Genomic DNA, 19,791 nt, shown 5'->3' on the forward strand with positions numbered 1-19,791 from the left:
GCCTGTCTGTTACACCAATCTAATCCCTTTAAAAGTTGTCGAAAAAGAAACATACCGACGGTAACTTGATTTAATATCACAGAACCAATAAAACTTAGACGGCAGCTAGAACAATTGTTAGGTACGATAACGTATATAAATGGAGCATTGAAATGTACTGGTTCCTGTGTACTATATGCAAAAACTGCTTTTCATTCATTCTATCCTCTCTGTGTTTTCCAGGTTTTCCAGATCGCCTATATGATCATAAAGGCAGCCAACTCACCACGGCCAGGTCAGCATTCTGCTTCATAGTTTGTGTTTATGCAGGCAAACACTGTTTGAGGTGTTAATATCATGACTATGCAATAGAAAAGGCAGCTAGAGATTTATTTTCAGTATTGAATGTTTAAATACAGACATTAAAGCCTTTTGATAATATGACCCTCGCACAAAGAATACATTAAATTAATAGTATATTTACTTTAAAATCTTTCATTTTCATAGTGTGCAAATTTTTCTTTGTTCTGTCTTATTGTCTCTTGGAGTGTTGATCGGCATTCCTGACAATTCAACAACGAACCCCTTCAGAGCTAATATCGGGTTTACTCGCCCATTTAAAACGTTAAGACTTGTTATTGTGTTTCAAAGACAGCGTCAACAGACACTGACGAAGCATGCAACCACAGGATGTTTCAATATTAAGACTTTAAAATGAAAATGCGGAAGGATGGTCAGATTGAGTGCATCAGCTATGTTAATTTTTATATACAAAAAAAAAAGCTGGCAAATCCTGATAGTTGCATAGCTTGTGGTGATGTTGGTAGAAGTCTGCATGTATTCTGTGTAATTTGCCTCTTTGGTTTTTACATCAACTGGACTCTCCTCACATATTTAATCAATATAGGTGAACTCTCACAATTTTGGTCTAAGCTACTGAGACTTTAAATAGAATTGAATGTTCTGTCAATTTTCTATGTATTTTAAGTAGGCTGACCGAAGCACAGTCTTGGATTGTCCATCATAATTTCTTATTGATCTTTTCTCCACATCTCACGTTTGAAGCATTTCATCATTATTTTCCTCTCCAATATGTTTTTTTCCACAGGTAATTGGGTCTTAGAGCGTTCAATAGATGGCGTGAACTTTGATCCCTGGCAGTATTACGCCATCACAGACACAGAGTGCCTGACAAGGTTCAACATTAATCCACGGACTGGACCTCCATCCTACACCAGGGATGATGAAGTCATCTGCACATCTTTTTATTCAAAGATTCACCCTCTGGAGAACGGAGAGGTAAGAGAAGTTGTTGCATTGCAACTCAAATCATTAGTAGAGTTGGGTTTAGTTTTGGGTTGATTTAGATGCCCTGGGTTCTGTTAGGTTGAAATATTTTGATTGAACAAATCAAAAAAAGGGAGCAGGTGGGAGTGCAGTAAAAAACAATCCTAGCAGGGAGGCAGGGCAAAGGTTGGAACGTTCCGGCCCAGAGGTGAATAAGATGATGTGAGGAAGAGAGTCCTGTTGTGGATCGGTGTACATACTAAGTGACTGATTTGAAGGAATGAGGGCTCCAGTAGGTGTGCAGGCCGGGGAAGGTGAGGTCACAGGGAATGTTTTAAAGGGCTGAGGGCAGCAGCTCTGGAAGGGAGAAACAGAGTTGAGAACAAGAGATGTTGCTACAGAGTTACTGTAGCCGAGTAATCAGCACCATATGAATTAAGAAGACAACACATCAAACTAGAAAATCAACACAAAAAACATACAATGAAAGGTAGAGGATGTTTGTATCAGCACTCATCATTAAAATAAGGAAATGTTACATGTCGGTTTTTAAGTTAATACGTAGATCAGCGCTTGTTTACTCTACTATTAGGATGGTTTAAATCACCGTTGGAAAACATGCACACTGACGCGCACATGTTCACACCACTACTGCTATGTGGCTTTGATCAGTTATGTTTGTGATTGCATCCAGTAAGAACAGAGGGCTAAGTCTGCTATTACTGACATTAATAAAGAGGAAGAGGACTGTGGAACATGCACACACACCCACAGAAACAAACACACATTTACACACACACACATGGAGAGGAAACAAACTAATCACACGTCTACATCTCCCACACAAGCCACTAATTGTAGATGCCTGTCTGAATATGTATACACATATACATGGGTGCTGTGCGTGTGTGTGTGTGTGTGTGTGTGTGTGTGTGTGTGTGTCGCCAGTATGAATGTGTTCAGTGTTTCTTCTTGTGTGGCTGTGTCCTGCGGGGGAGCGCTAGAGGGGGTGCGAGCTGGGAGATGTCAAGAGCTGCAAGCATCGAGTGAGGTGTCTAAATGTGTGTGTGTGTGTGTGTGTGTGTGTGTGTGTGTGTGTGTGTGGTTGACAGCTCCCTATCCGTCTGATCACAGTGAAACCATAATGAGTCGTAGGCGATGTGTCACAGCATCGCACACACATTCACAATGTCACCGCACCGCTCATCGCACACGCGCACACATACACAACTATCTCCATCGCTACTTCCAAGTGTGCAGCTTGCACCCATCAAGTGTTTCCCCTTTACACACACAAATACACACACACATATACACACACACACAAACACACATACTCACATACACACATGGACACGGACACATATACACATGCACACACATACACATGTACACATACACACAGTCAGCCCACTCTGTAAGACTTTTTTGCAGATCACAAATGTTGCTTTTGGCCGCATTAGGGAGACAGACAGATGGACAGACAGACAGGCAGACAGACAGGACCTCACACTGCTGGTGGCTGCTCGTTGATTATTGGGGATGCCGAATATAAATTCAAGCCTTTTCTTTGACATTAATTCAATGGTTGAGGAAGGCAATTAAAATCCTGAATGTCAGTTTCTATGTTTGACAAAATGAAAATGTCTACCAGGGTCCATGTTGCTCTATGAGGTGCCCTGATGCAGAAATGCAACAGACGCTGTGCGTATAAGCCTTATTTTACATGATGGTAATCTTTAACTGCCTCATCGGTTATTTTATGATATCCGGACACCTTGATGTTCATTATCAAACTTGTTTAAGTTGTGTGATTGTATTTGTGTCACACAAGACTAAGATCTGTTGAGGGGTCGGACCTTTCTTTCTCTGTTTAGGATGTTTGTCCAGATCACCTGCTCAATAAGTTATAGTGAAAAGTATTTTTTTTCCTTAAGTAGGTTCCTAACTGAGGGAAATGACCGAGAGGTGTCTAAGTGGCAGCCATGATCGAGCTGGTCCAATCGTTCCACTCCTTTTCTTACCTTCTTCAGGACCATCCTTTACAAAAGGAAAGGAGATAGTGCCCGGGTGTGCTCGATCAGGTCCTCTGAGCAGTGATTGACTGAGGGCTGTCACGTTGTGGAAGAAAGAGTAGAACTGCTCTGCCATTCCAGTTGGTCCACTAATGGGTGTTTGCATTTGTACCAATAAATAAATAGTGTGTGCCTGCAGTAAAACAGGAATCTAAGAGGAATGATTTGTTCTTGTTGCGTATTATTATTAAATGCTTTGTATCAGTCTATGGTCGGTTCCAGTTAGCCAATCACCTCTCAGAACCCATCAGCTACAGCTCTGTGGACTGAAGCCTGTGGTTGCAATGGACTATTTCTGGGCTTAGGGTGTAGCCAGCAGATATCCAGACCAAGACTTTATCCTCCGTGTGCTGCTCATTGTTTACAATCTGAACAGTAACTTCCCATGCAAGGCTGTGGTTGGAGCTGGGAGATGACGGGTACGGCCGGATTGTAACCAATAAAAGGATTGTTAGACGAGAGCCGATTGGTTCTGAGATTGCATTTCGGTTTTCTGCCTGTTTTGCTCCCCACATAGACTGTTTACCCGCTATCAACCGAAGCCCACTCGAATGCGATTGATTCATACTACTCGGACTACAAACAAGTAACCACAACCCATACTAAAATCTTGTCCTGTTGTGGATAAATGCAGAATCTGTTAAAAGAGATTAGCCTCTGACTAGTCTGTAGTGTTAGGAAGCGGCTTGTGGTAAGGCTGCAGGCTTTATCTTTTGATTCTTTTGACCCATTTGTAAACTGTTTTCTTTTAGGCACCACAGAAACACACATTATTTTCTATCACCTCAGCCATTTTGAAAATTGTACCTCCTTTAATTAAAGTATTTTTTTAAGCCTGTTTATAAACTTCAGTTAGTTCATTTGAATTCTTAAATTAACAACCCTTCCTGTTACAAAGAGGTTGTTGCTGATCTGAATATACATGTTGGTCATCTCTGTCTGTCTGTCTGTCTGTCTGTCTGTCTGTCTGTCTGTCTGTCTGTCTGTCTGTCTGTCTGTCTGCAGATCCACACGTCTTTGATCAATGGCCGGCCCAGTGCAGCTGACCCATCATCGACCCTGCTGAACTTCACCTCCGCCCGCTACATCAGGCTGGTGTTTCAGCGAATCAGAACACTGAACGCCGACCTCATGACTCTGACACTTCATGACACGAAAGATATCGACGCCATCGTCACAAGACGGGTGAGGCTCAATACACTTTACTCTTCTTTTCTGTTCTTGTGGAAATTATAAATATCTGCCAGGATAAAATGTGAGGTATGTCAGCTCTTAAAAATCTCAGTAAAAAAATTAAAAAGGTTCTGTAACAATATGTAAAATGCCTAATATTTGCATGTATTACCAAGCCTAATAATGAATAGGCCTTATGCTATGGCATAGGTTTGATAAGTCATCAGCTGTTTAAACGTTTGAATCAATGTTACAAGATACTAAGTTGTAGCAGTGACTTACTAACATTTTATTTAGTTACAAATACAAATAAAATGTATCACTTATTTTGTCATAGTGTATTGTTTATTTTGGCATTGAATTCATGTGATGATGGTCTGCAGTTCTGGAGGTTGTCCTCCTGCATGTCAAAGTGTCCTTGAACACTGAACCCCATATTGCTCCCGATAGTGAGCGCAAGGCCAGCACCTCGCATGGTGCTCATTGACAAAATGAATCCTCCACTGTTAGCGCACCATCCTGACATAATTTGTGAGTTCAGAATATAGTTTTTTCAATCACCACTGATATAAGAGAGCACAGTCTGGTAATTCTGTCGCTTAAATGGCTAATACGCTCATTAATGCTGTCTTCCTCATTATAACGCTTTCTTATTATCTCTCTTCTCAGTACTACTACTCCATTAAGGACATCTCCGTTGGAGGGATGTGTATCTGCTACGGCCACGCCAAAGCTTGTCCACTCAACACTGTTACAAAGGTAAAATACTTAACTCCCTGTATCTCTCAGTCCACGTAACAATACCGCCACGGTAATGGAGCCCTCGGGCACCAGCTTTTTATCTACCGCCTTGTATCAAACTTTGTGTGTGTGTGTGTGTGTGTGTGTGTGTGTGTGTGTGTGTGTGTGTGTGTGTGCTGCTTGCCTGACTGTCTGCAGGGGACACAGGTGACACAGTGAAGCGTTGTCTCACGTGTCACTTCAAACAGTGGAGTGTTTGATACCAGACACCTGATCTTTCTCTGTCTCGCTCACCACACGCACACGCGCACACACACACACACACACACACACACACACACACACACACACACACACACACACACACACACACACACACAGCCTTGTGTCCTTTACATGTCCCGGGGCTGAACCACGAAGACTAACTCAGATGTGACACTGGTGTCTGGTCCTTTGGTGATGATGTCATTGACAATGAATTATGTCACTGATGTGTAAAGAGCTCCAGTTTCTTTTTCTTTTATATTCTTTTCCATCTCTCCAGGCCATATTAAAGGTGTATTTGAAATTGACTGAAAAAGCCAAACCAATTATCACAAGGGAAAAAAAAGTTACTGTAAAAATAAAACTGTGTCCTTAGATTACATCCACTTTCAGTATAATAAACCTGCTTGTACAGTAATACAAATTTGAACATTTCTTTCATTTCATTTTGTGTCAAACTTGTTGAATCAACATCCAGAACTAGGTTGTCACATAAAAGTGACCTTGTTTGAATGTTTTAATTCCCTGCTACGTTGTATTCCTTCTATGAAGACATGCACTAAAACTGGTAAGATTCTTGAACGTGATTAAAATAACAACGTCTTTAAAACACTGAAGAACATATGTTTGGATTTAGGGTTAAAATTTAAGTTGACTAATGTATTTTTTATTCTAAATCACTTTCTTTTAAATATGTTTCTCCACGAGAAGGTTGTAATTATGTATGTTATATATCAGAGCTACAATTCTGTAGAGATTTTCTCCTGCTCTGTTCCCAGAAGACATTTGTTTCCTTTACTTTGGTACGAGGTTATGTCCATCTGTGCAGTAAAGACCTGGGCAGACGTTCAGGATCTAGAAAAGGTGGAGACCCGTGAGATTATTTGTTGATGATCGTCTACAGAACATTTGTTCAGATGAATGCTCAGAACAAAGACAGCCCGAAGCCAGAGCTGGAGCGTCGTGTCTTAGATAAAAGGGGCAAATTCACTCGTGCCAACAAATCCAAACTTGGCTCTCCCTGTGCTATTGTACTGCTCTCTTCTCAGTTAAATCTGGCACTCTCTACAATCAACCAATTTACAGAAAGTTCTAAATTGAATTACTGAACCTTGAATTTGGCAGATATCTGGATACATTCTGCTTTGACTGTTTAGTTTTAAATGTATTTCTCTCCTGGGAGAGTTATAGTAAACCCATTTGCTACTGACTGACTAGCTTTCATTGGCATTGGCTCTCCTGTGGATGCAGTGTTGTTTGATAGGCTTTCAATAGGTCATGCAGTTTGATAATTACCTGTTTGCGGCCCTCCATTTTCACAGCTAACATCTAACATTACATTCACTTGTATTATGATGCACTGCAGTTCTACTTGGTTTATATTGGGCAATTTATATTGGGCAAAGGTAAATTATAACATATATACATATATATATATATATATATATATATATATATATATATATATATATCTATATATATATATATATATATATATATATATATATCCAGATGTGTTCAAATATTATCTTGTAAAATGTTGTTTTTGGTGAGAAATCTGAATAAATAGTCTTTGAAAGAGTTTTCATTGCTAAATAAAATAAATGAGGGAATTATGATATTAATATTATGTTAAACTTACTAGCACTAGCCTTAAGCAGCTTATCATACATAATCAAAACTACTAATGCTAATAATTTGTATTTAGTATTAAAATAAAAGCACAATCATTTATTTCGCTGGTTGGTAACTGTTAAACATGTTTAACCCTCATCCTACCAACATAACGACTGCCGTATCCCTTGTATGTTAAACATGAATATAGTCAATATGTAATAGGTGGCAGCTAGTCCTTGTATGTTACTAAAGTAACGTTATTAGTTACTGTATGCAATTAATGTAAGATTTGAGATTTTTACAGTTGATTTTCACATCGTGTATAACAGAAATAGACAAATCTGTCTGCCACATCCGTGGCTGTTTGAATGCCTTCCTGACAATCGTATGCAGGATTGATCTAAATGTATATCAAGCCAAGGACAAATATTTTGAGATGTATATATTTGTCCTTCACCAGACACCTGACAGATTGTAGCTACACTGGAAATCCCATTTGACGATGACTCAGATTGTTACCATGTTCCAGCCAGCAGACGGTCCATTTGTTTAAACACAGTTGCTCATGTCTGTTGAATTAACAAATCTTTTTCATGCATTCTTGTCTGTGTGTGTGTGTGTGTGTGTGTAGAAGTTTAGCTGTGAATGTGAACACAACACATGCGGGGAGAGCTGTGATCGTTGTTGCCCTGGTTACCACCAGCAGCCCTGGATGGCAGGAACCTTCCTCACTCGACATGTCTGCGAGAGTAAGAGAAACACAACGACAAATTACACACTTAACTTGCACACCATTACCCATAATTCCTACTTAGCCAGAAACCAACAGTCACTCTTTAACACTTTTTTTTCCTCCCAGAGTTCTTTTGGTACAGTCGGCGCCCACTGTATGCGTATTGTAATGCACCGATATAATTTAATAATTTGATAATGCAATACCACAACCCCCCTACAGTTGAAATGAATACTGGCCTTACAGAAATGAACTGTGGAGGAGCTCCCTCACTCATGAAACTGCATAAAGCCATCAAAAGTCACCTTTGCATCCCTTAACCTTCATCAACTATGTCGCAGCAGAGCAACGAGGTTAGAGGCTGTCGCCTGTCATCATAAAACTAGGCTTACAACATGTAATCTTCATTTGGCTTTACACACGCTCAAGGTGTAGCCTGCTTAAAATAACAGCCTGTAGTTTTCATGACCTGATAACAAACACTTCTGCCTTGACCCTGACTGAGGTGACGAGACACTTAAGGTTCTGCCACAATAGTAAAGGAACCGGCCGTGGCAGATTCAGCCCATTCAGGACCAGACTGTCCACTGAACAGTCGGTACTCGCTGAGGGTGAAGTTGGAAATGCAGCAGCATTATGCAGCCTAGTTGCTAAATCATTGTAAAACGTTATCTAATGCGGGATATGGACAAGCCCTAACTGATATCAGGGATAGGGGGAACCCAGCAGCAGCAAGTCAGCAATGAAGAACCCTGAAGTGTTCAGGAGATAAAAGAGGCATCTGAACATATTATTTCCACCATTGTTTTTACACCAAACAGAACTGCCATCATACTTCAACTTTCCAGAAAGGCAAAATTCCTCCTCATAGTATTATACATCTTATAAAATGCTGTGCAGTGTTTCCTATTAATGGAGCTGCTACTCAAACGGGCCACCCTGTGATCCTTGTTCCGTAGCACCTTTTAAATTGTTTCCACAATGACTTTGTAGAAGAACACTTTGCTTTTTTTTGATACATTTAGACAGCTCAGTGAATAGACGACAGAGCTAATACGAGCCAACTCACAACCCCACTGTGGGAGATGATGAGGACAAGCAAAAACCCTCTTTTTCTCTCTAGGCTGTTGAGATAGCATGCTGCTCATGGTCAGTGTTTGAACCTTAGGATACCGTCTTCAAAACCGTCTTTGATGTTTTCTAAACTGCTACTTTAAAGAAGTAAATAAATTAACCCCTGAACCTCAAGCAGTTTCCGTTTTCTTGTTTTGTTCCTGGCACATTTTCCTCGATTCTAACTGCAATATGGAAGTCCTGCACTTCGATGGAAACAGCACAATTACAGCTAGAAGTAAAGAGAAATCCCTAATGTTTTTTGTGCCATAAATCAATATTGCGAGTGAATTTCTTTGATCATTTAATTACAAAAAAAAGTTGTTAGTGCCCTTACGTGGTTCCAATATTGGTACAAACACCACTTATCATTATTATGCAAGCCAGTGTAAGTTTGGCGATTTTATAAAACAACAACTGCCCTTAAACCTGCTGGTTGAGAGGGTTAAAAGAGCGTTCCTCCGTGTGCTGATGGAGCACGTGGGGGCAGGACACGACAATGCTATCAATTACAGTGTCAACTCTTTGTGTGTGTGTTTTCAGAGTGCAACTGCCACGGTAAGGCAGACGAGTGCGACTTTAATCAGACAGTAGCAGATCTGTCACTCAGCCTGAACATCCAAGGTCAAAACAGAGGGGGTGGAGTCTGTATTGGTTGCCGCGACAACACAGCTGGAATCAACTGTCAGACATGCGTCGATGGATACTACAGACCCGCCGGGGTGCGTCGCATATGCAAGCACCTGTGCCTCAACTGATTATGCTTAAGTGAGTGTATATAAAAAGGATTGTTTTCGTCATCCGGACAGGTGAGCGCTGAGGAGGAGGACCCCTGCATCCCCTGCACATGTGACTCCCGTGGGTCCATCAGCCAATCATGTGTCGCAGATTCAAGCAAGGCTACGCCCAGTATGCAAATATACTTTTTTAATCTTTCTGTCTGTCCTGATGTGAGTTGGTCGTGCTCTTTTTGGATATGGTTTTTTCATTTTAAAATAGTCAATGCATACGGAGGCTTTAAGTGAATGCAAGCACATGTTCCATGTTTCATTTAATTAAAAAAATAATCTCAACTTCAATAACTTCAACATTTCAACATATCATCGATTCAGTCTTTCTTGATTTCCTATGGGGGGAGGTGATGTGGGGGGTAGTCAAGTTCAGCTGGCTTCTGTTATAGAAAACTGTCTTTGGCAGAACTGAACAACTATTTATATTAGAGATAATTTTACTCTTCTTTGTATTTGTTATGTTTTTATGTCTAGAACGAGGAGCTATTTTAGGTGCAGCCACTTCAAAGAGATATCTATTCTGTTTCATTCGTGCTGTTGTTTAAAAAAATGTGCGTGTGTGTTTTGTGTGTGTTTGATTGACAGTTCAGCCAGCAGGGTCATGCCGGTGTAAGGAGGGTTTTGGGGGTCTGCGATGTGACAGGTGAGACACACACATACGCACACACGTATACACAGACACACCCCCCCCCCCTCCCTCACACACACACACACACACACACACACACACACACACACACACACACACGTAGAAAAAGAGGAAGGCCCATTGTGACAGGTGAGCTGAACCTTTCAGCTGTTGTCTGTTCCAATTAGTGTTTGAAAATTGCAAGAAAGTTTTTATTAAGATCTTTGATGGTATTTACTATCACACACACACACACACACACACACACACACACACACACACACACACACACACACACACACACACACACACACACACACTTGGTTTTGTCTAAAGATGACGCTGAATAAATGGACACGGTGTAAAGGCCAGAAACACTGTTTCATGTGCCCTTTTGTTTTGCAACTTGGATATTGTTTCATTGATATTTTACGTCCTTTTCTTTTGGACCTGAACAAAGCCGGATATCATCAAGAGAAGTCTTGTTTTTCCAAACTTAAGGTTAAAACGGCAATCTATGAATCAAAAAGGAATACAAACATTAATAGGAAATGCTTTTTGTCCGACCTGTAAATCTGTCAACAAGGTGCTTCATCTTAAACTAGCTATTGTATTATCATTCTCTAATTGCTATAATTACTTGTTTGTATTATCTTTTCCTCAACTTCCCTGTGGGTTTCATTCTGGTTTAATGTGATCTAATCTAAAAGCTGATTCAACTTTTCCCCCCATACTTTTTAATGACCTGTACTCAGCTGCATGAGCGTGTTCTTTAAAATCACTTCTTTAAATACCCTTTAATAGACTCTGCTTCACCTCATTTTCTCTCCCAATTAGGGAGTGGTTTCTTTAATACATTACATTTCCTCCGAGATTGTCCATACATGCACGTCACCTGTGGTGCGAGCTCAGCTGTTTGCTTCATACTAATGGTTCGCTGTCTTTCCCAGGATGCACACAGTGGTTGTTAGGAGCATTGACCTGTGACCTTCTGGTGACAGGAAGGTCTCTCTAATACTCATCGCCTTCATCTTTAATATTGTTATTACACTCATTTGTCTCCAGGTGTGCTGTTGGTTATAAAGGCTTCCCGTCCTGCCAGCGCTGTAACTGCAGTGTAGAAGGAAGCACCAATGATGACCCATGTATAACACCCTGCGTGTGCAAGGTACACACACTCACACACTTTAATGTGCTCACCTTTTTCGCCCTGTCATCATTATTTTCACCACATTAGCACTGCAATAACATGCTTTGTGCTCATAACGGCAGTTTGAGGGCAGCTCATAAACTGCTGCATCTTTCTGTCTTCTTCTGCTGCAGGAAAACGTGGAGGGAGAAAACTGTGACCGCTGTAAACTGGGATTCTATAACCTCCAAGGTGACAATCGACGTGGCTGCGAAAAGTGCTCCTGTATGGGCGTCTCCAGTCAGTGCTACGCCTCCACATGGACCTATCACAACGTAGGCAATGTACATACACACACATATACATACGTATGTTTCACCGCGTCTATTTTTGCTTTTAGCAAACAACCTCGTTATTCCTCTTTTCGTCTAAACAAACATTTGTATTTCCTCGGCACACTAGCTGTAGCTCTGAGGCCCACTCAATGTGAATGCTTCTCTAACGAATATGAAATGGTCTTCACAATGTTGACCTTTAAAGAAAATCGAGAGCTGGACAACTTGCTAATGTAGCTGTGCTGCCTCGTATACGTAACGTAAGGAAAATAAACTCTTCCACAAAAGAGGCGTGGCTTTTAGTTGACAGTACTAATATGTTTAATTCATAAACTGTGCTACCTTTTTGTTCAGTTAGCGTCAACTGTTGAGAGTTAAAGTCAATTGTGGGGCTTGGAAACATTGGTTAAAAAAACATTTTCTGGAGCTTTCAATAGTATCACATGATTTCCCTCGGCCAATTAAACTTTCCCTTTCTTCAACACAAGATCCCCATACGGGAATACATTTTGGCAAGTATGCTCTTGATTTCTACTGGTGGACAATATCAAGCACACTGGTGACCCTCAGAAATGGCTTGAAACTTAACCAGCATAATGCAGATTGCAATGTAATAATTGTATGCATAAAGGAAAGAGAGCCACTCCACTGATTACCAAAAATAAGTTTCTCAGTCGACAGGAAACTTGCTCTTCCACTCTGGTGCGCCAGTTTAATAAATATCCTCCAGGTGCAGAAACATATGACACAAGACACAAAATAAATACAAACATTTAAGAGCAAACTTTAAAGGCATTAATGAGGAGCAATAGTGTATTAGGTATAAAAGCTAAGACACATCTTTACCAATTAAACATGGGTGTGGATTGAATATGTTGGAAGTGAGAGAAAAGGGTGAAAATGGGTTGGAAAGAGGTGAGAGAAGAGAAAAGAAAAGGAGGGAGGACAAGACTAGTAAAACGAAGGGTGGAGACAAGACAAGAGGCAAGAAGGGGAGAGAGGTGAAAAGAGGAAAACAGTTTTTGACTGACAGGCAGGGTGGAAGAGGAGGGGAGAGGAGACGTTGACAGGATGACAGCTCTGATTTAGACACCGATTGTGTGTGTGCGTGTGTGTGTGTGTGTTCAAAGGGGGAAGCCAAGGTCAGGTTAATTGCAACGACAGATGTGTGTCTGGCTGTCTCATTCTCACACAGACACACACATTCAGGATTTGAGGAAAAAAAAAAAAAATTGCTTTCTAGGTGTCAGTTGCAAGACATCCTGGCTGAAATGTGACTTATGTACAAAACCTCTAAACAAATGTTGACATTTTTGTTGACATAACCTTTCATTTCCATCGATTGGGATCTTCAACTATCCCAAAATGTATTATTTTAAGAATGAAAAAGCTAATCTGGCACAACGATATCAAAACACTGTGACATATGAAAATATACGTTTGGGTTTAGATATATATGTGTGTGTGATTCTGCATAATTCTGGATGATTTTGGAAAGTGCACACATGTCAAGTTGGGTTGTAGAACAGTAGGAATGCCGGTAGAAGAGCGACATATCCTAAACACTCAGTACTTTCTTATAGGTAGCAGCAAAGCACAACCAGTTGGGCATTATAAGTAAAGTTTGTAAAGATTTTAAATCTCCACATTGAACATGACATCAATATGTTCACTGTCAAATGTGACTGATGTTTTTGTTTCCTTGATAACTATATTTTACATCTCTCCATGACTCACTTACAGTGTAAGTGGGGGGTCGGCAGCTAAAAACCATAACAAGTTGAAAGCTAACTCGTTGTTGAAGCCAACACTTTTCTGCAACAGGGCATCGATGAAAACACTTGTTTTCTCAGTACATGGAGCTGAAATAAATCCTGAACTACTTCTCCCTGAATCTGTTTTTTTCAGGACACCACTCTGACAGGCTGGCATTTGCTTGGAGAAACAGGAGGAAGAGTGTGGTCGGTTCACAGAGAGACGCCTCCGTATCTCAGCGTTCGACACTCAGACGTTGTGAATGATCTCGGCTCCGCCTACTACTGGAACGCACCTGATTTATACCTGGGAAACAAGGTTAGATGCAGATACACGCTCACATATGTTAAGGCGTACTGTTCATATACTCTGCAATGACATCACAAGGAGATTCTCTCCAAAATGGAAATGGTTTAAATTTTGACTTTGAGACATTTACAAAAAACGATCCCATTGAGCAAATGTTCTGTCCTCCTTCACTTCACTTTCCATGGACATTTAGCAGTTGTTATGGGTCCTCGACAGCTCCCGTGTGTTCAAGGCACTGTAATCAAGAATGGGTTATTATTGTGATTGCCTTCATTTTATTTTCACAGCTTTTCATGTGTACAATTTCCTTTACAGTTGAGACCTACACTGACAACTCTGGAATATGATGAGAAAAAGCCAATTATATTGAATAGTTAATCACTCCGGTGATAATGTCTGTTCTTATTGAGGTTACACAACTTCTACCACAAAAAGAAAACGCACATAATTTAGTCAAAGACTTCTCTGCAGCGCAACAATATTTAATTTAGAGTGCTAATTTGAGACATATCACAATAACGTTTCAATTTTTTTTACACACAACGATGCCTCTATAATAACTATACAGTTGAGAAACACAGTCTCAACAAAACAAACATAATGCGTTTTCAGACACTTTGTTTGATGTTCCTGTTGCTTCCAGTCCCTCTAAATGATATCACTGTCATCCTGGAGAAATTATGATCTGAATACAGTGTTTACAATAAGGCATGTTGATAAGGTGGCAAACTATGTCCTAATTCCTCAATATTTTTTTCTGTATGAGGCAATTTCAAGTGCTTTTGACTCTCTTTTTTAAAATGGTTATAATTACTTCAAAGGTGTTGCACAAACAGTCAGACCGTACAAGGTCACAATAGTAAATCAGTTGAGCAGTCATGTTCTGTGTTGTCACAATCTGATCACTTTAATAACACAAAGGTGTGTTCTCTGACTGTATTTCACTGCTCACTGGCTCGTACCTCAACACTTCCTCCCGTTTAAGTCTCGTGACCGCAGTAAAGAACAACTATGAAAAACGCTACGGCGAGCTTGAATATATGTACAGGTCCATATTACGATCGAAAAGTAAATCGCTCTGGATAATCGCTCTGGATGTGAGTCTGGTGAGAAAGTATCCTGCTGGGATGTTCACCTCCCTCCCTCACAGCTCTGCTTCTCCGTATCTGCTCCTGCTAATGTCGGCCGTTTGAATTTGTTCTGCGGTTTTCTGTGGCCATGATTAGACTTTATCACTCCAGCTGGCAAATAGCTGCAGTCCATGTTTCTGAAGTCGAGTTGTTGCCCCACTACAACAACAGACTGGCTGTGATGTTTGTCTGGGTGTCATGGCTTAGAGGAATATACCACAGAATTTCATTACTTTGCACCCTGCAGGCCTAGCTTGTCATCTCACTTCTTTGTCTGATCCTTCCTCCCTCCCTCTAACCATCCCTCCATCCCCGCTTCTTTTCATTGGTCTGCTTCTCTAACTCTCACTCCGTCTCTCCAGGACTCCCATTTTTCACCTCCCTGTTCCTAAATCATCTCCGTCTACTTCCCCCAAGCTTTCTTCTCTCTTTTTTCCTGTATCTCCCTCGCTCGCTTTGTGTCTCTCAGGGTAAACAGTGTTTCGCCTGTTGAACTCGATAATCAACTGTTTTTCTCTTAGCGCATGCACACACACACACACACACACACACACACACACACACACACACACACGCACGCACGCATACGCATACGCATACACACCCATGCAAACACACAAATAGAAACACAAATTCTCAGTCAAACACACACTTACACACAAACCATCACACACACTCCCAGGCCTATATAAGTCAGATAATGATGTGTTTTGGAGGCATTAGGGACAGCGGAGCAGAACCGAATGCCTCCAAACATGGGAAACAAACAAATTACCCTGTGTGCATGTGTGTGTGTGTATGCGTGTGTGTGTGTGTGTTCATGTGCGCGCGTATGTCTGTGTGAGATCGCTGGGAGCAGTGTGCGAGTGCTGTATGAAAAAGCGATTCTTTGCTTCAATCTCTGATCGTGTTACAGGGATAGATGCTATGTGATTTGACTATGCAAGTCGTTCACACACGCACACATGCACAGTGTGGTCTGTCGTGTTAGTGTGTGTCATTGGAAGTGACAGGCTGAGTGTGTAATGACAAGCTAGCAGTGGAAATATAAGAATATGAATGTGTGTGATAACGTTCGTATTGCTCGTGCATGACTTCCTGTACAATTAATGCCAAAGATGCTCATTGGCCCATTAGTGCGCTCTGTGGATGCTCATTGGTCCAGAAGCATGTTCTACTGATGCTCATTGGGTCTTTTATTGCCTTTGTCGGTCCAGGAACTGCTCATTCACAGGGATAGCATTACTATTTTTAAAGCATCCTCTGTTAAAAGAATATTTTCTGGTTTACTTGGCAGTGGAGTTCAAATAAGTAGGGATCAGCATGAAGAGCCAAATATAAACTCATGACATTGCAACTCTGAGAGTGTAGTGTTATTTTAATAAAGTGCGCTGCGTGTTTAAAACTTGTTTTCCAACTATTTTTACTTTAAGACTGTTAGCATCTGGGAATACACTTTTAACTGGCTCCAAACTCAGACTGTCACATTTCAATCAGCTCTTATCAATAATAACAGAAGGCAATACAATAACATGTGCATGTGGCTGTTCTTGATGAACAGACAGAATAGTATCGCCTGACTATGCCCAGTTCTAAGCATTTTCACTTTTGTTCACCTAATCTTTCTGGAATTTGGTTAATAACAATAATAGTATTTTCTTTAAAATACTACTTCTTTTAGAGCCTGGAACATTTGAGCAGTGTAAGATGTATAATTTGTTCTGAGCACTTTTAGTACTTCTTCTTCATGATGGCTTAAAGTTTATTATTGATCTTGGAAACAACAGATGACATCATAATATCATCCTTAGGTCCATTCAGCAGATGTTCTGGATCATGTGATCACATGATCTTCATGAGCTGATGGAGTTTTCAGATCTAACCTTTAATTGTATTGTATTTAAAGTCTCATTGGATTGTACTAAATGTGAAGCGGCATGAGAGCCAAGTTTATATTTGTGTGTTTTATTAGCAGTGGTTCCCACAGGACCATGTGAGACTTTGGTAGGCGGACTTTGAATCCTTAAGGGATAATTATATACATTTTAAATTAAATGCATCAATCTGGAACATAGCAAAATAAGAAGGATAGATCTATTAAGATTGTTGTTTTCTCGTAAATTAACTTAATCATCAACACATTGGTTGTATAGACATGAATGGTAATGACACAAAATAGTCACAAGCACAAAGCAAGGTACACGAGACGTGTTTGGAGACACAGACCCTCGTCTTGTTTACGAGGATGTTTTGGGAGAGAATGCGCAGTAGACTCTAAGTCCAAGTCCACGGCCCCCAGAAGCAGCGGAGTCTCAGAGAAGGAGGCCGGAGCCTCAAGCCAGCTTCAGCCCGGACTTTTCCAAGTTGAGTTGAAGCTGGTCACGCCGGGTAGATGGTCCCATGAGGGGAGTGGACCTTCCCACACAAAGCTGCTGTCCTTGACCAGCCGGGCGACTCCCTCAGGCAGACTGTGCTGACCTCACCCGTTGAGAAGTGTACAAATATTTTCAGCTCACTGTGAAATGCTTGCAGCACAAAACTGGAAACATTGACGGTCTAAATGTTGTGGATTACAACTTGATTTCAAACAGCTAACGGGTCAGAAGAAAATGTTTTAAATATCCAAAGAAAATCCTTACCTCCTTGTATCCATCTTGTACCTAGATTTACAAACAGATTCACAATCAGATAAAAGGCTAAAAAACAAGAGTGGAGAAAGAATGACAGGGATGGAGTGAAAGAGAGCGGACAGTGAGGTTGAAGCAGGGAGATAAAGGGGATGATGGATGAACCTCCAAAAAGAGGAGACACATCCTCTGCCGACAGCTGATGAAAGAAAACTCAAAATATGTTGAAGCTTGACAGACACACACAAACACACAGCTCAGCTTGTGTTACATTTAATCCTCTCTCCTTCTCTAACTCCGCCTCCACCTTCCTCCACTTTCTCTCCCACCATTTTTCACTGTTCTGCTCTGTCCTATCTTTTATATTGTCCTGTGAAGAAGAAGCAGCAATACAAAATAATAATGATTTTCAAGGACAACCTGCTACAGGTGTAAACCTGAGGCAGAATAGTGTTGAGAAAAATGTCCTGGTTTTACCTTGGTTATGGAGGTTGACACCTCAAAGTTGGGATTGATTAAATCTGAAGTCTTGAAAGTGTTTCTGTAAAATACTTCGGTGGAAGAAAATTCTCCCATTTTTGTGCCAAATACACAAGAGGAACATCAGCTTTTACCAAGCAGCTAAGCTGTGACTTATGAGAGAGAAAATGTGTGTAGAGGAGTTTGTGTATAGTGCCACTCCTAATCTGGTCTTGATTGCATGAGATGGATTTCCCCTCTCTCTTCCTCACTTTCGTCTCTCCCTGCGTTTGCTTTTTTTCACTTTACATGGCTGAAAAAGTGCCTTTTACATCAATCACAGTGGATTTGTTCCAGTTTTCATCAACCAAATAATTTGGTGTCACACGCATTTCAGTTCCTGGAAGATGTGTGTAAATCTCCACACGGCAATCCTGTGGCTTGGAAAAAAGAAAAAAATTATTTCCAGTAATACAACACAAATGTTCATTGCAATCGTGATTCGATGATGTTTTCATTACAAAAAAGAATTAATGTCAAACTAAATTTTCCATGTAGTGCTTATTATGTAGTGCTGGAAATTAAGACTATAAAATTGTCGTCTTCTGGGAGTTTTTCCTCGGAGCATAACCGTGGTTAACTGTCAAAAAGTGTGTGATGTACTAATGGCAAGGTGTAGATGAAGCACACAAAGTGTACATTGTGCTGGAAAGCAATTCGTTTAATTTCCATTAAGTCCAAGCCGGCAGTGTGTGGAGGCTGCTGGAGACTGATGTGTTTACAGTCACACAATGAGCATGATGTCTAATCTTAGCTTCAGAGGTGGATCTGCACCGACTGTCTTGAGCATGGGGTGTCATTTGGCCATTGTTTGTCACTTAAAGTCTGATGCACAGCAAGCTGCTGGAGTTGACTTTCAATAGCCAGCGAACCGTGAGAGAGCAGAGAAATAATGGATCGGCTCCTGGAGACTGGGAGCAAATGAGTGAGCTGCTCTTCGTCATCTTCCTGGATGCGACATGCATGCAGAGTAGCAGTCCAGCTAACCTCTCTGCCACAAGCAGGCATAATTATCCTGTCATAGTCCTGCACATACTACTACTACTACTACTAAAAATGTATGCCATAAAATGGAAATATTGTAATTGTTTGAATTTGGAATCCAAAAAGATAAAATCATGCTGCAAATTTTGGATCTCCAAATTCTGTTTGAACCATATTTACGTACACATTAGGATAGCCTGAGCCAAAGTGGTTTTACTTAATCCTAATTTAAATTGTCGTCAAACATCACCAATGAGTACATCAGGGAAAGTGGATGTGTGTGCACATCTGTATGTGTCTATGGGCCGAATCAAGAACATCACTTCCTGCCCGTCAGATGCTCTTCAGGCTGTAAACTCAAAAGACCTCATGAAGTGACGACCTGTCACCCCAAACTTTCATCTGAGGGCCAACCGCACGCAGAGCGTCCCGCTGACAACTGATCAGCCTCATTCCTATCTGCCAGCGCTCACTCGGGGTTCATACCCCCTGACAGACCCCCAAACACACTGCAAACAACAAAAGAGGACCGTTTGGCTCTAAGTCCAAAGCAAAGACCTCAACCTTTACCATGTGTAAGCAGGACCATCCCACAGCTGCCA

General features: G+C 40.9%; 1 protein-coding gene across 2 annotated transcripts in view; it reads left to right on the forward strand.

Moving 5' to 3' along the window:
- Positions 1 to 19,791, forward strand: part of lama2 (laminin, alpha 2) — a 165,875-nt gene that overhangs the window by 41,144 nt on the left and 104,940 nt on the right. For both annotated transcript variants that reach the window (XM_068577698.1, XM_068577700.1), the window contains exons 4-14: positions 223 to 274; positions 1,088 to 1,278; positions 4,347 to 4,526; positions 5,184 to 5,273; positions 7,768 to 7,885; positions 9,526 to 9,704; positions 9,792 to 9,891; positions 10,359 to 10,416; positions 11,467 to 11,569; positions 11,725 to 11,865; positions 13,774 to 13,938. In XM_068577698.1, coding sequence (XP_068433799.1) covers positions 223 to 274; positions 1,088 to 1,278; positions 4,347 to 4,526; positions 5,184 to 5,273; positions 7,768 to 7,885; positions 9,526 to 9,704; positions 9,792 to 9,891; positions 10,359 to 10,416; positions 11,467 to 11,569; positions 11,725 to 11,865; positions 13,774 to 13,938 — 1,377 coding nt within the window. The remainder of the gene's footprint in view (positions 1 to 222; positions 275 to 1,087; positions 1,279 to 4,346; positions 4,527 to 5,183; positions 5,274 to 7,767; positions 7,886 to 9,525; positions 9,705 to 9,791; positions 9,892 to 10,358; positions 10,417 to 11,466; positions 11,570 to 11,724; positions 11,866 to 13,773; positions 13,939 to 19,791) is intronic.

The sequence above is a fragment of the Clinocottus analis genome, unplaced genomic scaffold (assembly GCF_023055335.1).
Source record: "Clinocottus analis isolate CAN_PGR_092001 unplaced genomic scaffold, fCliAna1.0.p SCAF_15, whole genome shotgun sequence".
NCBI lineage: Eukaryota > Metazoa > Chordata > Actinopteri > Perciformes > Cottidae > Clinocottus > Clinocottus analis.